Source organism: Pristis pectinata, chromosome 3 (genome assembly GCF_009764475.1).
Source record: "Pristis pectinata isolate sPriPec2 chromosome 3, sPriPec2.1.pri, whole genome shotgun sequence".
Taxonomy (NCBI): Eukaryota; Metazoa; Chordata; class Chondrichthyes; order Rhinopristiformes; family Pristidae; genus Pristis; species Pristis pectinata.
In genome coordinates this window covers 9,034,471-9,056,122 of record NC_067407.1, presented here as the reverse complement: position 1 = coordinate 9,056,122, position 21,652 = coordinate 9,034,471, and the positions used below count along the sequence as shown (strand labels likewise).

The window sequence follows — 21,652 nt, the reverse complement described above, 5'->3', positions numbered from 1 at the left end:
ACATGATCTTAATTCCAGTCTTCTGTGCCGATCCATTTGTTGCACTTGGGTCAATTCAGCCACTGCAATGGACGATGACAAAAGGCCAAATGGAAGGGAGATCTCGAGCAACGTCCGGCTTAAACTGTGCAGCAACAGAAGTGATTGGTTTGTCGGGTCTGTTCTGCCATTTCAGTGAGATGTGACCTAACTAGTCTTAGTGGCATTATTGCAAAATGCCTTTCAGAACAAGAATGTATTAATCTCAGATTCAGAATTGCCGATGGAACACAGCATCAATTGCCATTTGCAGAACAGAGTCCCAAATTGCTACCATTCCCATGTAGAAGTACTTCCTAACATTTTTTTTTCCTGAGGAACCTGACTTTTTTTAAGACTATTCTTCGACTCCCTGACCTGTAGAAAATCTTCCTTTCCGTCATTCCTATCAGTTCCACTTCAAAGCCTGAAAATAAGATATCTTTATTAGTCACATGTACATCGAAACACACAGTGAAATGCGTCTTTGTGTAGAGTGTTCTGGGGACAGCCCGCAAGTGTCGCCACGCTTCTGGCGCCAACATAGCATGCCCACAACTTCCCAACCCGTACGTCTTTGGAATGTGGGAGGAAACCGGAGCACCTGGAGGAAACCCACACAGACACACGGGGAGAACGCGCAAACTCCTTACAGACAGTGGCGGGAATTGAACCCGGGTTTCTGGCGCTGTAATAGCGTTACGCTAACCGCTACACCACCGTGCCTGCCCCGCTACATGACTGTGCCACAAACTCTAGATCCTCGTTTGTATAATCTCTTCAATCTCCTCTGCAATCTAGAAGGAAAGTAGTCAAAAGGGCCTTGTAGGGGTTATAAAGATATTTAATGATATAAAATAAAATGGCATGCTATATTAATCCAGAGAAAGGAATGAACAATTAATATAAATTGTAAAACAAGAACTGTCAGGGTACAGCTTACGAACGCCCAACTAATGTACAGGCTGTGCATACAAACGAGAGTTTGGGAGACCAGCAGGGGGAATTTGCCAGCTGTTGTGGGGCTGCAGGCAAGTTCTGCCTTGTGGGAAGTCGGTTCGAGGCCGGATCTCCGACTTGCGAACTGTCTGGGTTACAAACCATTCACAGGAATGGGACTCCATCGTAACCTGGGGGAGGACCTGTACAGACGGGATAGTCACTGAATGATCTACTAGAAGTAGTATGGAGGAAGAAGGAAGAACCTGCATTTATGTAGCACCATTCACTGCTTTGGCACATCAAAATGTGCTGTATCCCCAAAGAAAAACCCATTAAGAACAGAAATGTTGCAACATGGGAAAATTTGGTAACCAACCAAATTTGTGCACAGCAACCTCCCACAAACAACTGACTAGGTGATTTTTAAATGAGGTCTTTGAGGGTTAACCCTTGTGCTTTTGTTAAGTCTTTTTTTTAATTTAAAAAAATGAGTTAAATTACTATCTTTCTGGAATCCTTGTGATTCAAATGAAATTATCCTTAGATCACTAGGATAAGATCAATGTTCACAGAAGAGACAACTGTGTACAAGTCCAAGGATCCCTGAAGGAGGCAGCACAAGTAGACAAGGTAGTGAAGGTGGCGTATGGGATACTTGTTTTCATTAGCTGGGGCACAAAATATAAGAGCAGGAAGGTCTCGGTATGTCTTTATAAAACAGTTGTTAGGCAACAGCTGGAATATTGTGTACAACTCCATTCCCTGTGGGAATTATGTGAGTGCCCTGGAGAAGGTGCAGAGGAGATTCACCAGGATGTTGCCTGGATTAGTCTATGAGCTATAAGGAGAGGTTGGACAGACTTGTGTTGTTTTCTCTGGAGTGTTGGAGGCTGAGGGGGGATCTGATGGAAGTATATAAAATTATGAGGCATAGATCATGTAGGTAGTTAGTCTTTTTCCCGGGGTGGAAATGTCAAATACTAGAGGACGTAACAACATAGTTTTAAAGTGAGAGGGGGAAAAGATGAAAGGAGATTTACAAGGCATTTGTTTTTACGCAGAGAATGGCAGGTACTTGTAATGTGCTGTCAGGGGAGGTGGTGAAAGCAGACACAATGGTTTAAGAGGCATTTAGACAGACACATGAACAGGCAGGGAATGGGGGGATAGAGACCATGTGCAGACAGATGGGATCAGTTTGGATCGGCATCATGGTTGGCACAGACACGGTGGGCTGAAGGGCCTATGTTCCATTACAGATGTCCTGGAGCAGAGAGCCTCGATTTGAGAACAGATCTCCGTTACACCAGAAATGGAGTATGATGTGGGAAAATGTGAAACTGTCCATTTGGGCATGAAAGAAAAGTGTAGCATGGTATCTAAATGGTGGGAGATGGACGAAATCCGAGATGCATAGGGTGTCCCAGTGCATGATTCGCAAAAGGCTAGCCCGCAGGTTGAGCAGGTAATTAAGAAAGCTAATGGAATGTTATCACTTAAAGGAGAATTCAATACAAAAGTAGGGACATTATGCTTCCATTACACAGGGTAGTGGTGAGATCACATCTGGAGTACTGTGGGACTGGTATTGTTCTCTTATTTAAGGATGTTAATACATTGAAAGCAGTTCAGTGAAGGTTTGCTGGAAATAGGCAATTTGTCTCATGAGGAAAGGTTGGACCTCATAGCTGCTGGGACTTGATTGATAAAGGATCCTGAGGGTGTTGATAGAGTGGGTATTGGAGAGGATGGTTCCTCAGGCAGGAGAATATAGAATGGGGGGTCACTGTTTAAGCTAAGGGGTTGCTGATTTAAGACAGAAGATGCGACCTTTTCTCGGGTGTCCAGAGTCTTTGGACCATCATTTGGGTGCATGGAACGCACTGCCTGCAGAGGTTGTGGGGGCAGATACATTTAGGGACATTTAAGAGACTCTTAGATAGACACATGAATGATAGAGAAATGGAGGGCTGTGTGGGAGGGAAGGGTTAGATAGATATTAGAGCAGGGTAAAATGTTGGCACAACATTGTGGGCTGGATGGCCTGTACTGTGCTATAACGTTCTATGTTCTGACCACAAAACCCTTTCAATGTACTGACCTTTAAGTCTCCCCTTGGCCTGCTACATGTGAATGCTTGTACTTGTTTGCATTTCTGTGCACTGCACTTACAGTGACACGGTTGTGTAATAGTTAGCATAATGCTATTACAGCGCCAGCAACCTGGGTTCAATTCCGGCCGCTGTCTGTAAGGAGTTTGTACGTTCTCCCCGTGTCTGCGTGAGTTTCCTCCGGGTGCTCCGGTTTCCTCCCATATTCCAAAAACATACGGGTTAGGAAGTTGTGGGCATGCTATGTTGGCGCTGGAAGAATGGTGACACTTGCGGCTGCTCCCAACGCATTCTCTGTAACGCAGAAAGACACATTTCACTGTGTGTCAATATACATGTGACTAATAAATATCTAAATATATCTAGTTATATTATAGCAGAGGTACTGCATTCACTATTAGGTACTGGATTTCAAACACGGAACAATACAGCACAGGAACAGGCCCTTCAGCCCATGATGCCTGTGCCGACCCTGGTACCAAATTAAGCTAATCCCATTTGCCTGCACGTGGTCTGTATCTCTCCATCCTCTGCCTGTTCATGTGTCTGTCTAAATGCCTCTTAAATGTTGCTATTGTATCTGTGTCCATCACCGCCCCACCCCGGCAGCATGTTCTGGGCATCTACCACTTTTTTTTCTAAAAGAAACTTGCCCCACACATCTTTTAAACTTTCCCCTCTCGCCTTCAAGCAATGCCCTTTAGCATTAGACATTTTGACATTTCCACCCTGGGGGAGAAAGACACTGACAGTCTGCCCTGTCTGTCAAAAAAGATGCATTACTGTTGGAGAAGGGTGTTGCACTAATTCACTGGAATGATACTGGGTCTAAAAGAGTGAATCGAGCACAGGTGTTAAGGGGTTATCTAACAGAAGTGCTTAAGATGATTGATAGTTTTGACTGGGTAGATGAATAGACAAAAATCTATTTCTACTGATGTAGAATTCCAAAGCAAATGGGCAAAACTTAACGTGAGAGGCTGATGTAATGAAATATGCCTACATGCAAATGTGGGGAGTGGGAATCTGATTCGAATCAATGGAAATCTTTGACTCCCTCCGGTGAAAATCTGAAGGCTGGAAATTCTAGTGCAGGAATCAGCACTTTGTTAGGCAAAATTTATGCAGCGGGTAAGATGCAGAACAAACATTTTCTAACTGAATGGCAGAACTGGCCTCTTCTGTTCCTAGGAAAAGCCAACATTCTTAAACTAAAACTAACAACTGCCTTAGATTTGCAGGAATGTTAACTGTTCAACAAGATATCTTCAGACTCCAAAAAAGCAAACACCAGCAAATAGAAATCTGGAAATTGAAACAAATAGCTGGAAATACTTAGAGTAGCTGGCCTTTGAAGAGAGAAGCAGAGTTAATGTTCAATTCGATGAACTTCCATCAGGGGAGGGTGGAGACGAAAGGTAATGTCTGTGATGGGTAGAGATACCAGAAGAATCTGAATGTGCTGGTGGTGCAGGCTGAGAGATGGTGGTGAAAACTTCAAGTTTATCGTTGTCATAGGCTTGCATACAATGCCCATGAAAAATTGGTCTTTGCAGCAGCAGCACAGTACAAGATAAGGACACATGTAAGTTAACATAACATTGATTATTTTGCACATGTGCAGGTTTATATATAATGACACTACTGCAAGATTGAGGGAGGGGGAAAAAATAGTTAGTGTTAGGGATTTTCAGGTTGGTAAATTGGTTTATTATTGTCCTATGTCCAGAAGTACAGTGAAAAACTTGCATATTGTTCATGCAGATTAATTCATTACACAGTGCATCGAGGTAGTACAAGGTAAAACAATAACAGAATGTAGAAGTGTCACACTTACAGAGAAAGTGCAGTGCAGGTAGACAATAAGGTGCAAGGTCATAACGAGGTAGATTGTGAGGTCAAGATTCCATCTTATTGTTGGTTCAAGAACTTGATGGCAGTGGGGAAGAAGCTGTTGTTGAACCTTAAGGTGTGGGTCTTCATGCTTTCTCCTTAGTGACCGCCTAACATTTTATTTTTTATTTCCACCCCAAATTGTAAGTCCTTTGACATTAGTGGCTCCTTTATTGAAGTGATATTTCTAAACTGTTAAAGTTATCCAATGTCCCAATTATTTTTTAAGAGTCCAGACCAGGATAGCACTCTGAAGGAGCTTGCAAGTTCAGACAAGGAGGATTATGGACCTAATGAAGTAAGGCATAATTCATTAAAAAGTACAAATATTGTGTAACCAAATGTTTAATGGAAAACACTCACCACTTTTCTTTTAGCATAGCTCACTTCTGCACAAGGTAAATTCCACTATTTTTCCAAATAGTATGGTTTAAGCTTCAACTAACTTTAAATTTGTTCTGTCTCTTGTGCTTTGGGCCTATTGGAAAGTCACAGATGGAGAACCAAAAGGCAAACTATTGTAGACATCAGTGTCAGATGTGGGCTTTAAGAATACAATGATGAAGGGCAAAAAACGACAAGGTAGAAGAGCAAGCCTTCTCCTTACTGTGGCAGGAACATTGTGACCAGATGCTTTGGAACCTGCTCCCTCATCACCCACTCCCCATAGCCACACCATCTCCAGGGATAAACACAACAATGTAGAAGTCCTGACCCAACAAGAGTAAAAGTATTCAGGAGAATTTCTCTCCAATCACTCCCACACTCAGGTGAACAAAGTCCCATGGACTATCGTGTAAAATTACAGGTGACCCCTGCATTATAGAGGGGCTGCATTCCTGGAAAATGGCCTGTATCATAACATCTGCATGAGTCAAGAAACGAGAGTCGAAAGAAAATCTACTTTTTTTTTTTAACCACAAATTCCTTGAGAGCAAATTTTATTCTGTATCTCAAATTTTGGGGTAGTGATTTGCGAATTCCGTAAGGGCGGATTTCCATAAAGTGGAGGTCACTTGTACAGATTTCGGCAGTGCTGCTGAAACAGTAAAATCAGCAGGACTCCTGCTCCAAGTTGTGCATGAGGCTCTGTAGCATTGCGTGTGAATTATTGGACTAGAGATTGGTATTTGGAGGTTCTGACAAAGATCTGGAGTTCAAATCTCACTAAAGTATCTGGGGAATTCAAATCCAAGTAGTCAAATGTATTGCAGTAAGCAGTTAGCGATGACTAGAAGCTATGAGTGTCATTTAACAAAAAAATACTTGGACTTCAATAGTGCCCTTCACGGTGGAGAATCTGTCATCTACATACATGGAACATTACAGCACAGTACAGGCCCTTCGGCCCACGATGTTGTGCCAACATTTTATCCTGCTCTAATATCTATCTAACCCTTCACTCCCACATAACCACGCCCCCCCCAACCCCCGTTTCTCTATCATTCATATGTCTAAGAGTTTCTTAAATGTCCCTAATGTATCTGCCCCCACCACCTCTGCCGGCAGTGCGTTCTATGCACCCACCACTCTTTTTTTAAAAAAAAACTTACCCCTGACATCCCCTCTTGTATCTTCCTCCAATCACCTTAAAATTATGTCCCCTCGTGTTAGCCATTGTCGCCCTGGGAAAAAGTCTCTGACTGTCCACTCGATCTATGCCTCTTCTCATCTTGTACACCTCTGTCAAGTCACCTCTCATTCTCCTCCTCTCCAAAGAGAAAAGCCCTAGCTCACATTCAGTCAGGCTTGTGTGCAACTCCAGACCCACCAATCTGATTGAACCTTAATTGCTCTCTGAAATGGTCATTCAAGCCACTTGGGGCAGAAGACAATTTGGGATGGAGATTAAACATTGGTCCTGCCAGTGATAGCCACATACAGTGAACAAATAAATTAGTTGGTAGCTTCATGCTGGAAATACATATTTGGCATGAACACAAACAGATGCCCAACTGCAGTTGAATGAACCACAGGTACTCAACTGTGAATGGGTATGTGGATAATGTACAGAAGTGTGGCTGGTGTCCATGGGACTATACAGCAACAAGACCGATTCCATTTATGAAAAGGGTGGTAGTGGGGAATATTTAATCTTTACAAATAACTATTAAAAACACAATTGAAAAGCCATCTGGTCACTCTCTCTACTATTTGACCAACTACACTCTCAAGATGTCAATCAAGGGTTTGCCTTGAGGGTTGATAGGAAAAAGTGTGTTTTCCTGAAAAATAAATATTTGAAGCTGTGGTAGAGGGATAACATTTTAACATTGACTATCTTTACCCTACCACCTCCACCCCACTCCCAAAATAGTTACTTGATGAAGAACCAACCAACTCCGTGAAAACAGCCTCTGATTCTGACGATTTGCACTGTCCGCGCAAATTGGAAATCAACTTTGAAGAACTTTTGAAACAAAGATGGAGGAAGAGAAAAAGGCGTGCAGAGGAGGAGCGAAGGCAGAAACTAGAACTGGAAAAGCAAGAATTTGAACAGCTGCGACAGGAGATGGGAGAGGTGGGTAAAGTCTGCACGTGGGTAAACGTTTCATCCCGTTTGGTGCTTAACTAGGTTTGTGCCAGTCTTGGTGACAATCACTGAGCACAATGTCAAGGGCTTAAAGCCCAGTCCACGCAACCCTTCCCTCCCCCACCTGACTCCATCTGCCAGCCAGCCCCTCCTTCACCTGGAAACACCTATCACTTGTTAGCTCTCTCCATCCCTCCCCCTCACCTCTTTGTACTGGCCATCTCCCCTCTACTCTTTCAGCCTAGATGAAGGGTCTCGGCCCGAAATGTCGACTGTCCATTTCCCTCCACGGATGTTGCTTGACCCACAGAGTTCCTCCAGCAGCTGATTTGTTGCACAACTACTGACAATCCCCATGCAGTGCTGAGAAAGTGCTGCGTTGTCAGAGGGTGCTGTTGTTCAGATGAGATGTTAAACCAAAGCCCCTGTTTTCCTGGGCGAATCTGATCGTTAATCTTCAAATGAAACTGATGTGGTTTAGTGGTTATGTTAGAGGACTAATAATTGAGAAACCAGTACTAATGATAAAGAGGAACCTAGTTCAAATCCTACACTGATAGAGTAATACAGCATGGAAATGGACCCTCCCTTCGGCCTAACTCATTCATGTCAACCAAAGATCCCACCTAAGCTGGTCCCATTTGCCTGGCCCATGGCCCTCCAAATCTTTCCTATCCATGAACCTGTCCAAATGTCTTTTTTAAGTATCATTATTGTACCTGCTTTCTGTGGGAGCTCTTTCCATATACGCACCACCCTCTGAGAAAAAGTTGCCCTTCTGGTCGCTTTTAAATCTTTTCCCCTCTCACCTTTAAACCTATGCCCTCTAGTTTTTGGTTCCCTTTCCTTGGGGGGGGGGGGAGGACTGTGAGTGCATTCACCCTATCTATCCCCCTCATGATTTTATACACTTCCTATAACATCACCTCTCTGTCTCCTACGTTCCAATGATTAAAGTCCTAGCCTGCCCAACCTCTCCCCATAACTCAGGCCCTTGAGTCCTGGAAACATTCTCGCAAATCTTTGCACTTTTATTCTAGCTTAATGACATCTGTCCTCTAACAGAGGGTGACAAAACTGTACATGATACTCCAAGTACGGCCTCACCAACGTCTTCTACATCTGCAACATAACATCCCAACTCTTATACTCAATGTCCTGACTAAAGGCCAGTGTGCCAGATGCCTTCTTCACCACCCTTTCTACCTGTGATGCCATTTTCAGTGAACTGTGTACTTTTACTCCTAGGTCCCAGGGTGTTATCATTTACTGTACAAGTCCTACGCTGATTTGAGTTGCCAAAATGCACACACTTGGATTGAATGCTGTTTGCCAATCCTCGGCCTACTTACCTAGCTAATCAAGATCCGCCTGTAATTACCATAGAACCATAGAAAAACTACAGCACAGAAAACAGGCTATTTGGCCCTTCTAGTCTGTGCCGAAACATTATTCGGCTAGTCCCATTTACCTGCCCCCAGCCCATACCCCTCCAGACCTCTCTCATCCATGTATCTATCCAATTTACTCTTAAAAGTTAAGAGTGAGCCCGCATTTACCACATCAGATGGCAGCCCATTCCACACTCCCACCACTCTTTGAGTGAAGAAGTTCCCTCTAATGTTCCCCCTAAACCTTTCCCCTTTCACCCTAAAGCCATGTCCTCTCGTACTTATCTCTCTTGATCTAGGTGGAAAGAGCCTACTTGCATTAACCCTGTCTATGCCCCTCATCATTTTATAAACGTCTATCATATCTCCCCTCATTCTTCTCCGCTCCAAGGAATAAAGTCCTAACATGCTCAATCTTTCCTTATAACTCAACTCCTGAAGACCCGGCAACATTCTTGTAAATCTCCTCTGCACTCCTTCAATCTTACTGACATCCTTCCTGTAGTTCGGCGACCAGAACTGCACACAATATTCTAAATTTGGTCTCACCAATGACTTATACAACCTCACCAAAACATTCCAACTCCTATACTCAATACTTTGATTTATAAATGCCAGGATGCCAAAAGCCTTTTTACAACCCTGTCTACCTGTGACTCTACTTTCAAGGAATTATGTATCTGAACTCCCAGATCCCCTTGTTCCTCCGCACCCCTCAGTGCCCTGCCATTTACTGTGTATGTCCTCCCTTGATTTGTCCTTCCAAAATGCAACACCTCACACTTGTCTGCATTAAATTCCATCTGCCATTTTCTGGACCATTTTTCCATTTGGTCCAGATCCCTCTGCAAGCTTTGAAAGCCTTCCTCACTGTCCACTACACCTGCAATCTTAGTGTCATCCACAAACTTACTAATCCAATTTACCACATTATCGTCTAGATCATTGATATAGACAACAAACAACAATGGCCCCAACACAGATCCCTGAGGTACACCACTAGTCACAGGCCTCCAATCTGAGAAACAACCATCCACAACCACTCTGTCTTCTCCCACTCAGCCAATTTCGAATCCAGTTTACAACCTTTCCATGGATACCCATTGACTGAACCTTCTGAACTAATCTCCCATGTGGGACCTTGTCAAAGGCCTTACTAAAGTCCATGTAGACAACATCCACAGCCTTACCTTCATCTACCTTCTTAGTGACCTCCTCAAAAAAAAAACCTCCACAAGATTCGTTAAACACGATCTACCATGCACAAAGCCATGCTGACTATCCTTAATCAACCCTTGGCTGTCCAAATACTTATATGTCCTATCTCTCAGAACACCTTCCAATAATTTACCCACTACTGATGTCAGGCTCACTGGCCTGTAATTACCCGGTTTACTCTTCGAGCCTTTCTTAAACAATGGAACAACAGGAGTTATCTTCCAGTCCTCTGGCACCGCACCCGTGGCTAAGGACATTTTAAATATATCTTTCTTTACGGTCGACAATACATCTGCAAACTTGCTAACCACTCAACTTCATTGGTGGATGTGGAGACAGATCAGATTTTGGGCAGCAAAGTGGTGCAGCAGGTAGAGTTGTTACCTCACAGCTCCAGTGACCTGGGTTCGAACCTGACTTCCGGTGCTGTCTGTGTGGAGTTTGCATGTTCTCCCCGTGATTTCATGGGTTTTCTCCCACATTCCCAAAATGTAAGGCTTTGTAGGTTAATTTGCTGCTGCAAATCACCCTTTGTGTGTAGGACCAGTGTAAGTGGAGGCTTGATGGTCAGCATGGAGTTGTTGGGTTGAAGGGCCAGTTTCTCTGCTGTATATCTCTGACTAAGGAAATTGGTGGATTTTTATAATAGTCTCTCAACATTTATTTTCTTTTAAATTCCATATTTTAATCACTTGAATTCAAATTCCCAGCTGCTATGATGAGATTTGAACATACAGTATGTCCTCAGATCATGAGTGTAACTTTTGGATACTGGTTGAATAATTTAACCCCACTGCTCTTGTACACCTGAACTTTCCTTGAAGGTGCAGAACAAGCTTTCAGTAGTAAGCTCCTGGTTATAGTCAGTAAATCCTGTGCTTTCAGCATAGCTGACATCTAGAGAATGATTAATTAAAGGTCAAATGTTACAGTGGAGGTCAAAAGTCAGTCAGCCAGAATCAAGGACAAGAGGAAGCAGGGTGGTGGTTGAAGGTTGTCTCTCAGAATGGAGGCCGGTGACTAGTGGTGTGCCGCAGGGGTTGGTGTTGGGACCCTTGTTATTTTTATATAAATGATTTGGATGTGAATGTACAAGGCTTGATCAGTAAGTTTGCAGATGACACAAAATTAGGAGGTGTTGTTGATAATGAAGAAAGTTTTTGTGGATTACAGGAGGAGCTTGATCAGGTTGGGGAAGAGGGCCGAGGAATGGTAAATAGATTTCAATACTGATAAGTGTAAGGTGATGCATTTTGGAAAGTCAAACCAGAGTAGGACTTGCACATTGAATGGTAGGGCACTGGGTTGTGTAAAAAAAAACAGAGGGACCAAGGAGTACAAGTGCATAGTTCATTGAAAGCAGCATCAGAGGTAGACAGGGTGGTGAAAAAAGGTGTTCAGCATGCTGGCCTTCATCAGTCAGGGCACTGAGTATAGGAGTTGGGACTTGGCTGCACTTGGAGTATTGTGTACAGTTTTGGTCACCCTGTAATAGGAAAGATGTGATTAAACTGGAAAGAGTGCAGAAAAGATTTACGAGGATGTTGCCAGGACTGGAGGGCCTGAGTTTTAGGGAGAAGTTGGGCAGGCTAGGTCTGTCTTCCTTGGAACATAGAATGAGGGGTGACCTTGAGAGGCACAGAGAAGGTGGATGATAACAGTCTTTTCTCCAGGGTAGGGGAGTCCAAAACTAGGGGGTGAGACTAGGGGTTTAGGGTGAGAGGGAAAACATTTAAAAGGAACCTGAGAGGCAACTTTTTCATACAGAGGGTGGTGAGTATACGGAATGAGCTGCCAGAGGAAGTGGTTGAGGCAGGTATGGAACGTAGAACATTACAGCACTGTACAGGTCCTTCGGCCCACAATGTCGTGCCGACATTTTATCCTGCTCTAAGATCTATCTAAGCCTTCCCTCCCGCATAGCCCCCCACTTCTCTATCATTCATGTGTCTATCTAAGAGTCTCTTAAATGTCCCTAATATATCTACCCCCACAACCTCTGCCAGCAGTGTGTTCCATGCACCCACCACTCTGTGTATAAAAAAAACTTACCCCTGACATCCCCCTTATACCTTCCTTCAATTATCTTAAAATTATGTTTCCTCGTGTTAGCCATTGTCAACCTGAGAAAAAGTCTCTGACTGTCCACTTGATCTATGCCTCTTATCATCTTGTACACCTCTATCAAGTTGCCTCTCATCCTCCTCCTCTCCAAAGAGAAAAGCCCTAACTCACTCAACCTATCCTCATAAGACATGCTCTCCAATCCAGGCAGCATCCTGGTAAATCTCCCTGCACCCTCTCTAAGCTTCCACATCCTTCCTATAATGAGGCGACCAGAACTGAACACAATATTCTACGTGTGGTCTAACCAGAGTTCTATAGAGCTGCAACATTACCTCATGGCTCTTGAACTCAATACCCTGACTAATGAAGGCCAACACACCATACGCCTTCTTAACAACCCTATCGACCTGCGTGGCAACCTTGAGGGATCTATGGACGTGGACCCCAAGATCACTCTGTTCCTCCACACTGCTAAGAGTCCTGCCATTGTTAAATGTTAAAACATTTAAGACACTTGGACAGGTACATGGATGGGAAGGGTTGAGAGGGATGTGGGCCAAACAATGGTGAATGGGACTAGCTTAGATGGGAATCTTGGTCAGCATAGACCAGTTGGGCTGAAGGGCCCATTTCCATGCTGTTTGACTCTGACTCCAATCAGACATAACAATCCCAATTCATAAATTCATCTTTTTTTTTCAGGATGAAATCAATGAAACCACTGAAATTATCAGTACAGAGTACGAAGAGCTGAAGAATCTGAAAAGAACGGGTTCCATTCAGGCCAAGAATTTAAAGTCGAAGTTTGAAAAGATTGGCAAGTTGTCGGAGGAGGAAATACAGAAGAAGGTGGAAGATGAGAGGGCTAGAAGGAGAGCAGAAGATCTGGAAATAAAGGAAAGGGAATCTGAGCGATTCAGGGAGGTAACCTTCACTTTTGTGGAAACCTGATTTCATTGACAAGAACCCTTGCATTCAGAAGTATTTTTAACTCTTGTTTGCTGTCAGGAGCAGAGTGGGAGATCATGGTATTGAGATCAAAGTCGAATTTATTGTCATATGCACAGGTGCAATGAAAAACTTATTGCAGCAGCATTCCAGGTACATAGCAGCATTCACAAGAAAGAACACAATTTGAACAAACAAAAAGCGTGTTTTAGTGCAAAATGGTCATGGTTTTGCTAGTTGGTTCAAGAACCAAATGGTCGAAGGGAAGGAGCTGTTCTTGAACCTGGTGGTGTGGGACTTCAGGTTCTGTACCTCCTGCCTGATGGCAGCTGCGAGAAGATGGCATGGTGCGAATAGAGGATTGGCTGTGATTGTATTGAATGGTGTAGCAGGCTCAAGGGCCTAAAGGTTTCTCCTACTCCAGTTTTCTATGTTCTATGTCATCTGGGGTTGGTCAGCCATTCTAGGTCAAAGATTATGGCTTGATTTCAGTATTGGGCCCTTGTTTTTTTTTTGTAGTCCACAGTTAAGGTCACCATTAATTGGAAAATTGGCAATGTGGTCACTAGTGAGGAAGGAAATTCTCAATGAGCTGGCATGAAAGTGGCAAATGGAGTTCAATCCAGAGAATTGGGGTAATACAATTGGGGAAGACGAGGTAAAGGAATGAACCATAAGTGTCGGCAAACTCTGAAGCATTGAGGGATCTTGGAGTGCAAGTCCATAGATCACAGGAAAATAGGAGCAGGAGTAGGCCACTCATCCCCTCAAGTCTGCCCCACCATTCAATACGATCATGGCTGATCCATGCTGGCAGCTCCTCTATTAGCATTTGGAAAACCATGGTCAGCATAGCTTTGTGTGGGGCAGGTCATGTCTGACAAACTTGACTGAGTTTTTTATTTTGAGGAGGTGATTGAGGGTAGGGCAGTGGATGTTGTCTACCTAAACTTTAGTAAGGTAATTAACAAGGTCCCTCATAGTAGGCTGATCCAGAAGATTAAGATGCATGGGGTCCATGGTGATTGGGTAGTTCGGATTCAGAAGATGGAGGGTAGTGGTGGAAGGGTGTTATTCTGGCTGGAGCTCTGTGACCAGTGGTGTTCTGCAGAGGTTGGTGCTGGGACCAGTGTTGTTTATGTATATGTAGATGGGTTGGTTACTAAGTTTGCTGATGACACAAAAATTGGTGGAGCTGCAGATGGTGAAGAGGGTCGTCAAAGGATACAGCAGGATATAGATCAGTTACAGATATGGGCAGAGAGACAGCAGATGAAGTTTAATCCAGGCAAGTGTGAGGTGTTGCACTTTGGGAGGTCAAATGTAAGGGGAAAGTATACAGTTAATGGCAGGACCCTGAACAGCATTGATGTACAGAGGGATCTTGGGGTGGAGGTGCATAGCTTCCTGAAAGTGGCAACACAGAATGGTGAAGAAGCTGTATGGCATGCTTGCCTTCATTAGTCGAGTCACCGAGTACAAGAGTCAAGAAGTCGTGTAATAGCTGTATGAAACTTTGGTTGGGCTATACTTGGGAGTATTGTGTGCATTTCTGGTCACCCCATTACAGGAAGGATGTGGAGGCTTTGGAGAGGGTTCAGGAGAGGTTCACCTGGATGCTGCCTGGATTACAGGGAATTAACTCTAAGGAGAGGCTGGACAAACTGACATTATTTATTCTGGAGCGTCAGAGGCCAAGGGGAGACCTGGTAGAAATTTATAAAATTGAGGGTCATAGAGTAGACAGCTAGAATCACTTTCCCAGGGTAGAAATATCACATACTAGAGGCTATCAAATACTATTGGCTCGTCCACAGAAGGCAGGATGGTGGTAGAAGGAGCATGTTCTGCCTGAAGGTCAGTGCCCAGTGGTGTTCTGCAGGGATCTGTTCTGGGACACCTGCTCTTTGTCATTTTTATAAATGACTTGGATGAGGATGTGGAAGGGTGGGTTAGTAAGTTTGCAGATGACATGAAGGGTGGTGGTGTTGTGGATAGTGTAGAAGGTTGCTGTAGGTTACAACAGGACATTGAAATGATGCAGATCTGGGCTGAGAAATGGCAGATGGAGTTCAACCTGGATAAATGTGAAGTGATACACTTTGGAAGATAGAATTTGAAGGCAGAATACAAGGTTATTGGCAGGACTCTTAGCAGTGTGGAGGAACAGGGGAATCTTGGGGTCCACATCCATAGATCCCTCAAGATTGCCACACAGGTTGATAGGGTTGTTAAGAAGGCGTATGGTGCATTAGCCTTCATTTGTCGGGGGATTGAGTTCAAGAGCGACAAGATAATGTTGCAGCTCGATAAAACTCTGGTTAGACCACACTGGAGTATTGTTCAGTTCTGGTCACCTCATTTTGGGAAGGATGTGGAAGCTTTTGAGAGGGTGCAGAGATTTACCAGGATGCTGCCTGGATTGGAGAGTATGTCTTGTGAGGATAGGTTGAGTGAGCTAGGCTTTTCTCTTTGGAGAGGAGGAGGATGAGAGGTGACTTGATAGAGGTGTACAAGATGATGAGAGGCATAGATCAAGTGGACAGTCAGAGACTTTTTCCCAGGGCGACAATGGCTAACACAAGGGGACATAATTTTAAGGTGATTGGAGGAAGGTCAGGAGTTTTTTTTAAGAGTGGTGGGTGTATGGAACGCACTGCAGGTAGAGGTTGTGGGGACAGACACATTAGGGACATTTAAGACACTCTTAGACACATGAATGATAGAAAAATGGAGGGGTTAGCTAGATCTTAGAGCAGGATAAAATGTCGGCACAACATCGTGGGCCAAAGGATCTGTGCTGTAATGTTCTAGAGGGCATAGCTTTAAGATGAGGGGGGGAAGTCTAAAGGAGATGTGCAGGGAAGTTTTTTTTAAACACAGTTGTCAGTACCTGGAATGTGGTGGAAGCAGATGATGGTGTTTGAGGCTTTTCGACAGGCACATTAACATTGCAGGGAATGGAGGGATGTGGATCATGTGCAGGCAGAAGGGATTAGTTTAGTTTGGTATCATGGTTGGCACAGATATTGTGGGCCAAAGGGCCTGTTCCTGTGATGTACTATGTCCATATCAATACCAATCCCCATAACCCTCAATTCCTTGATCTTTAGATATATTTAAGGTGGATATAGATAAATAATGATCTGGCCATCATCATCCTTGGGGGCAGAGAATTGCAGAGATTCACTACGTCTGAAATGAGTACCAAGCCTAGGCTGATGCTGCAAGAAGCCGCCAGGAAGATCACATGACAAACTCTGAGAAGCAGGAGTGTTTGCTTTTTAGCTGCTTCCTCATGTATCTTCAAAAAAGACCGACTGATAATTATCTCATTGTTTACAGAACTGTTGCATTTTCCCCACTAGAGTGACTACACTTCAAAAGCAGAGACTGGAATCTGGAGCATCAAACAATCTGCTGGATTTCCTGACGCAGGTTTTGACCCGAAACATAAGACAATTCCTTTCCTCATCACAGATGCTACTTGACCTGCTGAGTTCCTCCAGCAGATTGTTTGACACTTCAAAAATGCTTCCTTGGCTGTAAAGCTTTTTGGGATGCCATGAGGTGGACAAGTGGTATAGAAATACCAATACATGTCCATTAGCCTAGATTATGAGAAAAACCTCACTATAACAATCACGAAAGATTTTAGTGAGCTCTACCAATTTTAAAACACAGTTGTTGATTGGCTATGGTTTCAATTGTCATTCAATGTTATGATTGGATTGACTTTAAGTTAATTCAGGGGCATCAAATTATGAATCTAATACCCAGTCTGGATGAAGAGGAACAATTGCAGAGAATTGAGATTTACAGGTCCAGAGACCCTGGTTCAATCCTAACCTTGTGTGCTGCTTGTGTGGAGTTTGCAAGTTTGTGTGAATGCAAAGGTTATGCTGGTTTTCTCTCTTTCCAAATGGCATGTGGGTTGGCAAGTTGATTAACCCACTGCAAGTTGATTAACCCACTGCAAGTTGATTAACCCACTGCAAGTTGATTAACCCACTGCAAGTTGCACCTAGTTTGTAGGTGAGTGGTAGAGCTCTGGGATGTTGATGGGAATGAGGGGAGAATAAAATGAGATTAGTGTAGTGTAAATGGGAACTTCATGTTCAGCATGGATTTGGTGCAGTTGGTTGAACTCCTACCTCACAGCTCCAGTGACCCAAGTTCCATCTGATACTGTCCGGGTGGAGTTTACATGTTCTATTTTGACCACATTGATGCAGAAGAAAACTGGAGCATCCAGAGGAAATCAAAGGTGTGTGAATTGTTAAATGGCCACAGTGAACTGCCCCTAGTGTAAAGGTGAATGCTAACATTGGGAAGTAGGGGCTGGAGATTTGATGGGGTGGCGGCGGGGGATGATGAGTGTAAATTGGTGTTTCAACATGGAGTCCGTATGCCAAGGGGCCTGCTTCTGTGCTGTAAGACTGAGTAAATAATCTGAATGCCAGTGAATTAATTAACTGACTTGCACTACACATCTGCTGTGGGAGATTGTACCCAGTGCTACAAATTCTCCAATCTCTACCACTGGCATATAGTCATACAGGCCCTTCTGGCCCAACAAATCCATGCTGACCATAGTGCCTACCCAACTAGTCTAAATTCCCTGCATTCTGCCCATATCCCTCCAAGCCCCTCCTCTCCATGTACCTATCCAAGTGCTTAAATACTACTTTACCTGCCTCAACCCCTTCCTCAGGCAGCTGGGAGCATTAAACAGCTTAACCCAAGTAATTATTGGGGGGTGGGGAATATGACAGAGGGTGAAATGGAAATAAGAGTAACAATCACTTCTCAAAAAATTAGTTGGTGAGGATATAACCTGTCTTGAAAGCAGCAGGGATCAACCGGACTATCTATCTTTAGCTCTAGAAAAGAACAACCCTTCATCCTATACAGGCACAGTCCAGGAAGGACAAATTAGATAGCCTTTTTGTAGAGCCAGCACAGGCATACTAGCCAACTTGCTGCCTTTTCCATGACAATGATTTTGTAATCTGTTACCACTTATTTTAAAAAGCACAATGTAAAGGAGGAGATGTCTTAGAAGAATGAGGCCAATTACTTGATACCCATTGCAATCAGCATTGTGCATTGGACTAATTCATTTCATTTATTCAGAGTCAGAAAGCTGTAGGTTCATTCAGATCTTGCCTAAGATTCAAGCACCTAATCCAGGCTTTTGCTCAGCATAGTACTAGGGGAAGTGCTACATCAATGTCAGCCCTGGCTACCTTCCCTGAAGGATGTAGTCCATGGACTACTTGATGAGCAGAGCTCTCCTTGGTTTTCCAGCTAATCCTCCTCAAATATCATTGATACACTGGTGCTGTCTGCAGAATCTTGCAGTGCATAATAGCTGTACTTCCCATCTGAAAACTGTTGAAAGTAAATAATACATTTGGGAATGTCCTGAGATGGCAAAAAAAATTACACAAGTATCTATTTTGCTTTCTTGCTTGCTCTTGTTCCTTGTCAATCATCTAATTGGTTTCTTCTCTACACAGGAAATTGCCTCACAACCTAATTCTTTAAAAAAAATGCTCCCAACTTGTGCTGTTTATTCAAATGGTTGTGAATATTCCAAATTACTGGACAAATAGGATGCTTATTTGATTATATTTTCTGCTCACAGGATGAAAGAGAAAAGCAAAAGGAGCTTGAGACAATTCTTTTAGTATTGAGGTTGATTATGCAAGCTCACTTTTGCAAATATCTCAAGCAAAAGCTAATGAGTTTCATACTTGCAGGAAGAAATAGAAGAAGTAAAAGAGCCCAAGAGAGAGAATCCTCCATTTACTCACAAGGTTGATATGCGAGCCCGCTTTGAGCAAATGGCTAAAGCGAGAGAGGATGAAGAAAGGAGAAAAATTGAAGAACAGAAGCGTCAACGGATGCAATTCGAGCAGAAGGAAATTGACGCAGCGTTGCAAAAGGTATGACATATAATTTCCAAAGGAAACAAGTAATAGATTTAACAGCCTACAGAATGAAAGATAAAGGTTCTTGGCTGCACTCCCTAGCAAGATGGTTTAAGTTCTTGCAAGATTCCAAGACTGATAGGTTGGTGTGATTGAAATGTTTCCATTTATGGGGAAAGCCAAAACACAAATGAGTCACTAATATTTCAAGTAGAAATTCAGAATACAATTTTTATCCAGAATAGTCACAATGGAAAACTTGTTATCACAAAGACTGCAAGTCCAATAGTTCAGACGCATTAAAGAGTAAGCTAGAAAAACTCAAAATAGGAATTTTTGATGGATTCAGATTGTTGGTTGTACAAAGGCTTGTATGGTTATGTGTAACACATGGTATTAACAACAATCCATTCTGTTCCTCAGCCTTCTATTGTAATCAAGGAAAATCAATGATTTGATAAATTTCAGAACACATAAGATTAAGGGAAGCTTACCTAGTAACACTAGGTTTAAAAACTCATTAGCAAACTCAATCCATAAATAACTTTGTGTAGGATGACCAAGAAATTAAAAAAAAGCATCTCCTAATGTTTGCAGAAAGGAGATGAAGAGGAGGAGGAAGAGGAAGGGAGTATTGTTAATGGATCAACCTGTGAGGATGACATGGATGAACTCGTACGATCTGGAGCTCCATGGTTCAAGAAACCTCTCAAAAATACATCGGTTGTGGATGGTGAGCCAGTAAGGTTCACTGTAAAAATTATGGGAGAACCCACACCAGAAGTCACGTGGTGGTTCGAGGGAGAAATGTTGCAGGACTGCGAGGACTATCAATACATTGAAAGAGGAGAAACTTACTGCCTTTACCTGCCTGAGACCTTTCCTGAAGATGAAGGAGAATACATGTGCAAGGCTGTCAACACCAGAGGAACAGCTGCTAGCACTTGCATTCTCACCATTGAAAGTAAGAGTTAAACTTGTACACTACTACTTCTCCAAAAGGAAATTTTGCAAACTCATCCACACACACAATTCTATACTTACTTTCTGCTACTATTTTTCAATGTCAACTAATTCCTTTCCTTAATTCTCTTTTAGCTGATGACTACTAAATCTCCTGGAATTTCCTTCCTGTCCTCAACCTTTACTACATCCATCTTTTCCTACTGATGGGGCCAAAAAAAGTCAAATCCTACTGCCCTTGGGAAAAATTGCTGTTGCGTTGATCGTCATTCCTCTTGCGGTTACGGATAGCCTAGGAAAAATGCATGATGTTTACCTACTGGTTTTATTTGGTCAGTTTTAAACTTTTAAAATTATCTTGTGATATTCTTATTTACCAGATGCATTATATCTGTATGTTGTTAAGTGGCACCCACTTATGAATCAGTCTCGAGTCTATAAACCTTTTTTAAAAACTGTAATCCAGTGTTATCCTATTCACCAAAATTCTTTCTTGGGCCAATGTGAGGAAAATGATTTTAAAACCCAGCTGGAACCATCCATTGTGATAGCCAACTTAGAATTGGCATAAAGGAGATTTTTAAAAAATTAAACATAACGTTGAGAACTTGCTGGGTATGTTCAATAATGAACTTTGGTTTCTCCACGTACAGAAAAAGGGTCTTTATGTACAATTACTGTAAAAAAAAATTACCACAAAGCCTTATGGACGGAGATGCTCCCTCTTGCAATGATAAAGGGACAGGAGAGGCAATACCTACTGCATGTCAGACAATTTGAGTCTCAAATGCCCTTCACGCAGATGTACTCTTTTGTAAACAGTTTAACTTCTGCTCAACTGTATGGAATTTTCTGATGCCATTTAAAAAAAGTTAACTTTCAAACAAAAGGCTGTGTTTCTTTTTCCTTGCTTGGCTTCAGAGATGAAACAAGAGATCCTAATGTGATGCATTTGATTGCGGCACAGGTACCGACTTGCATTCCAAGATCAATAGAATCACACCAACCTCGTGATCTGTTTTGAGTCAATGTAGATTAATCTATGTAGCAAGGCAGGAGGTCTTTGAAGGACTTCCAGAATTGCCAGGTGTACAACTGCCAATGATTGGGGCATGAGCAAAATGCCAGAACAGGTGCAGCACTAGGTATGAATGGAATTGCTTAACTGGAGCCAGTGTGTATCAGCAAGCACAGATGTGTGAATGAGCTTATGGCATATGGGCATATGAAGCTATGATTTAGGAGCTGTTGTAGGTTTACTCCATGTAATATTTGATCATCTCCAATAGAGCAGAAAACCAGCCATGCATATGCAACAATTTTAGAGATTAGCAGCACACAATGGAGGTGGAAAGCAGGGACAGGTGGTCCAAAACTCAATCCGAAGGTTGCAAAATCCATTTCACAGAATGAGAGTTGGTACTGGTGGCTGAGGAACATAGTTTGTGATAGGGATGGTAAATGATTGCTTTGATCATACTACAAGAGTTGGATTAAGTTTTGTTACGTTTGGTCCTGAATATGGGACAAACCCAGAGATAGGGCAGAGATTAAGAACTGGGACAGTGTGATAGAGCTGGATCAACCTGTATATTGAAGATGGTGTGTTTTTCTTTTAAAACCACCAAGGGG

At 42.9% G+C, this 21,652-nt stretch overlaps 1 protein-coding gene across 4 annotated transcripts in view; it reads left to right on the top strand.

Annotated features, from left to right (window-relative positions):
* The window catches only part of nexn (nexilin (F actin binding protein)), a 73,339-nt gene extending 52,430 nt beyond the window's left edge, over positions 1-20,909 (top strand). For 2 of the 4 annotated variants that reach the window (XM_052010642.1, XM_052010644.1), the window contains 6 exons: positions 5,194-5,262; positions 7,282-7,485; positions 12,876-13,097; positions 18,887-19,072; positions 19,655-20,021; positions 20,156-20,909. In XM_052010642.1, the coding sequence (XP_051866602.1) occupies positions 5,194-5,262; positions 7,282-7,485; positions 12,876-13,097; positions 18,887-19,072; positions 19,655-20,021; positions 20,156-20,169 (1,062 nt within the window). In that variant the 3' untranslated portion in view covers positions 20,170-20,909. Of the gene's footprint in view, positions 1-5,193; positions 5,263-7,281; positions 7,486-12,875; positions 13,098-18,886; positions 19,073-19,654 lie in introns of all 4 variants that reach the window. The other 2 variants (XM_052010643.1, XM_052010641.1) reach the window with 1 other exon arrangement.
* Positions 20,910-21,652: the final 743 nt, after the last annotated feature.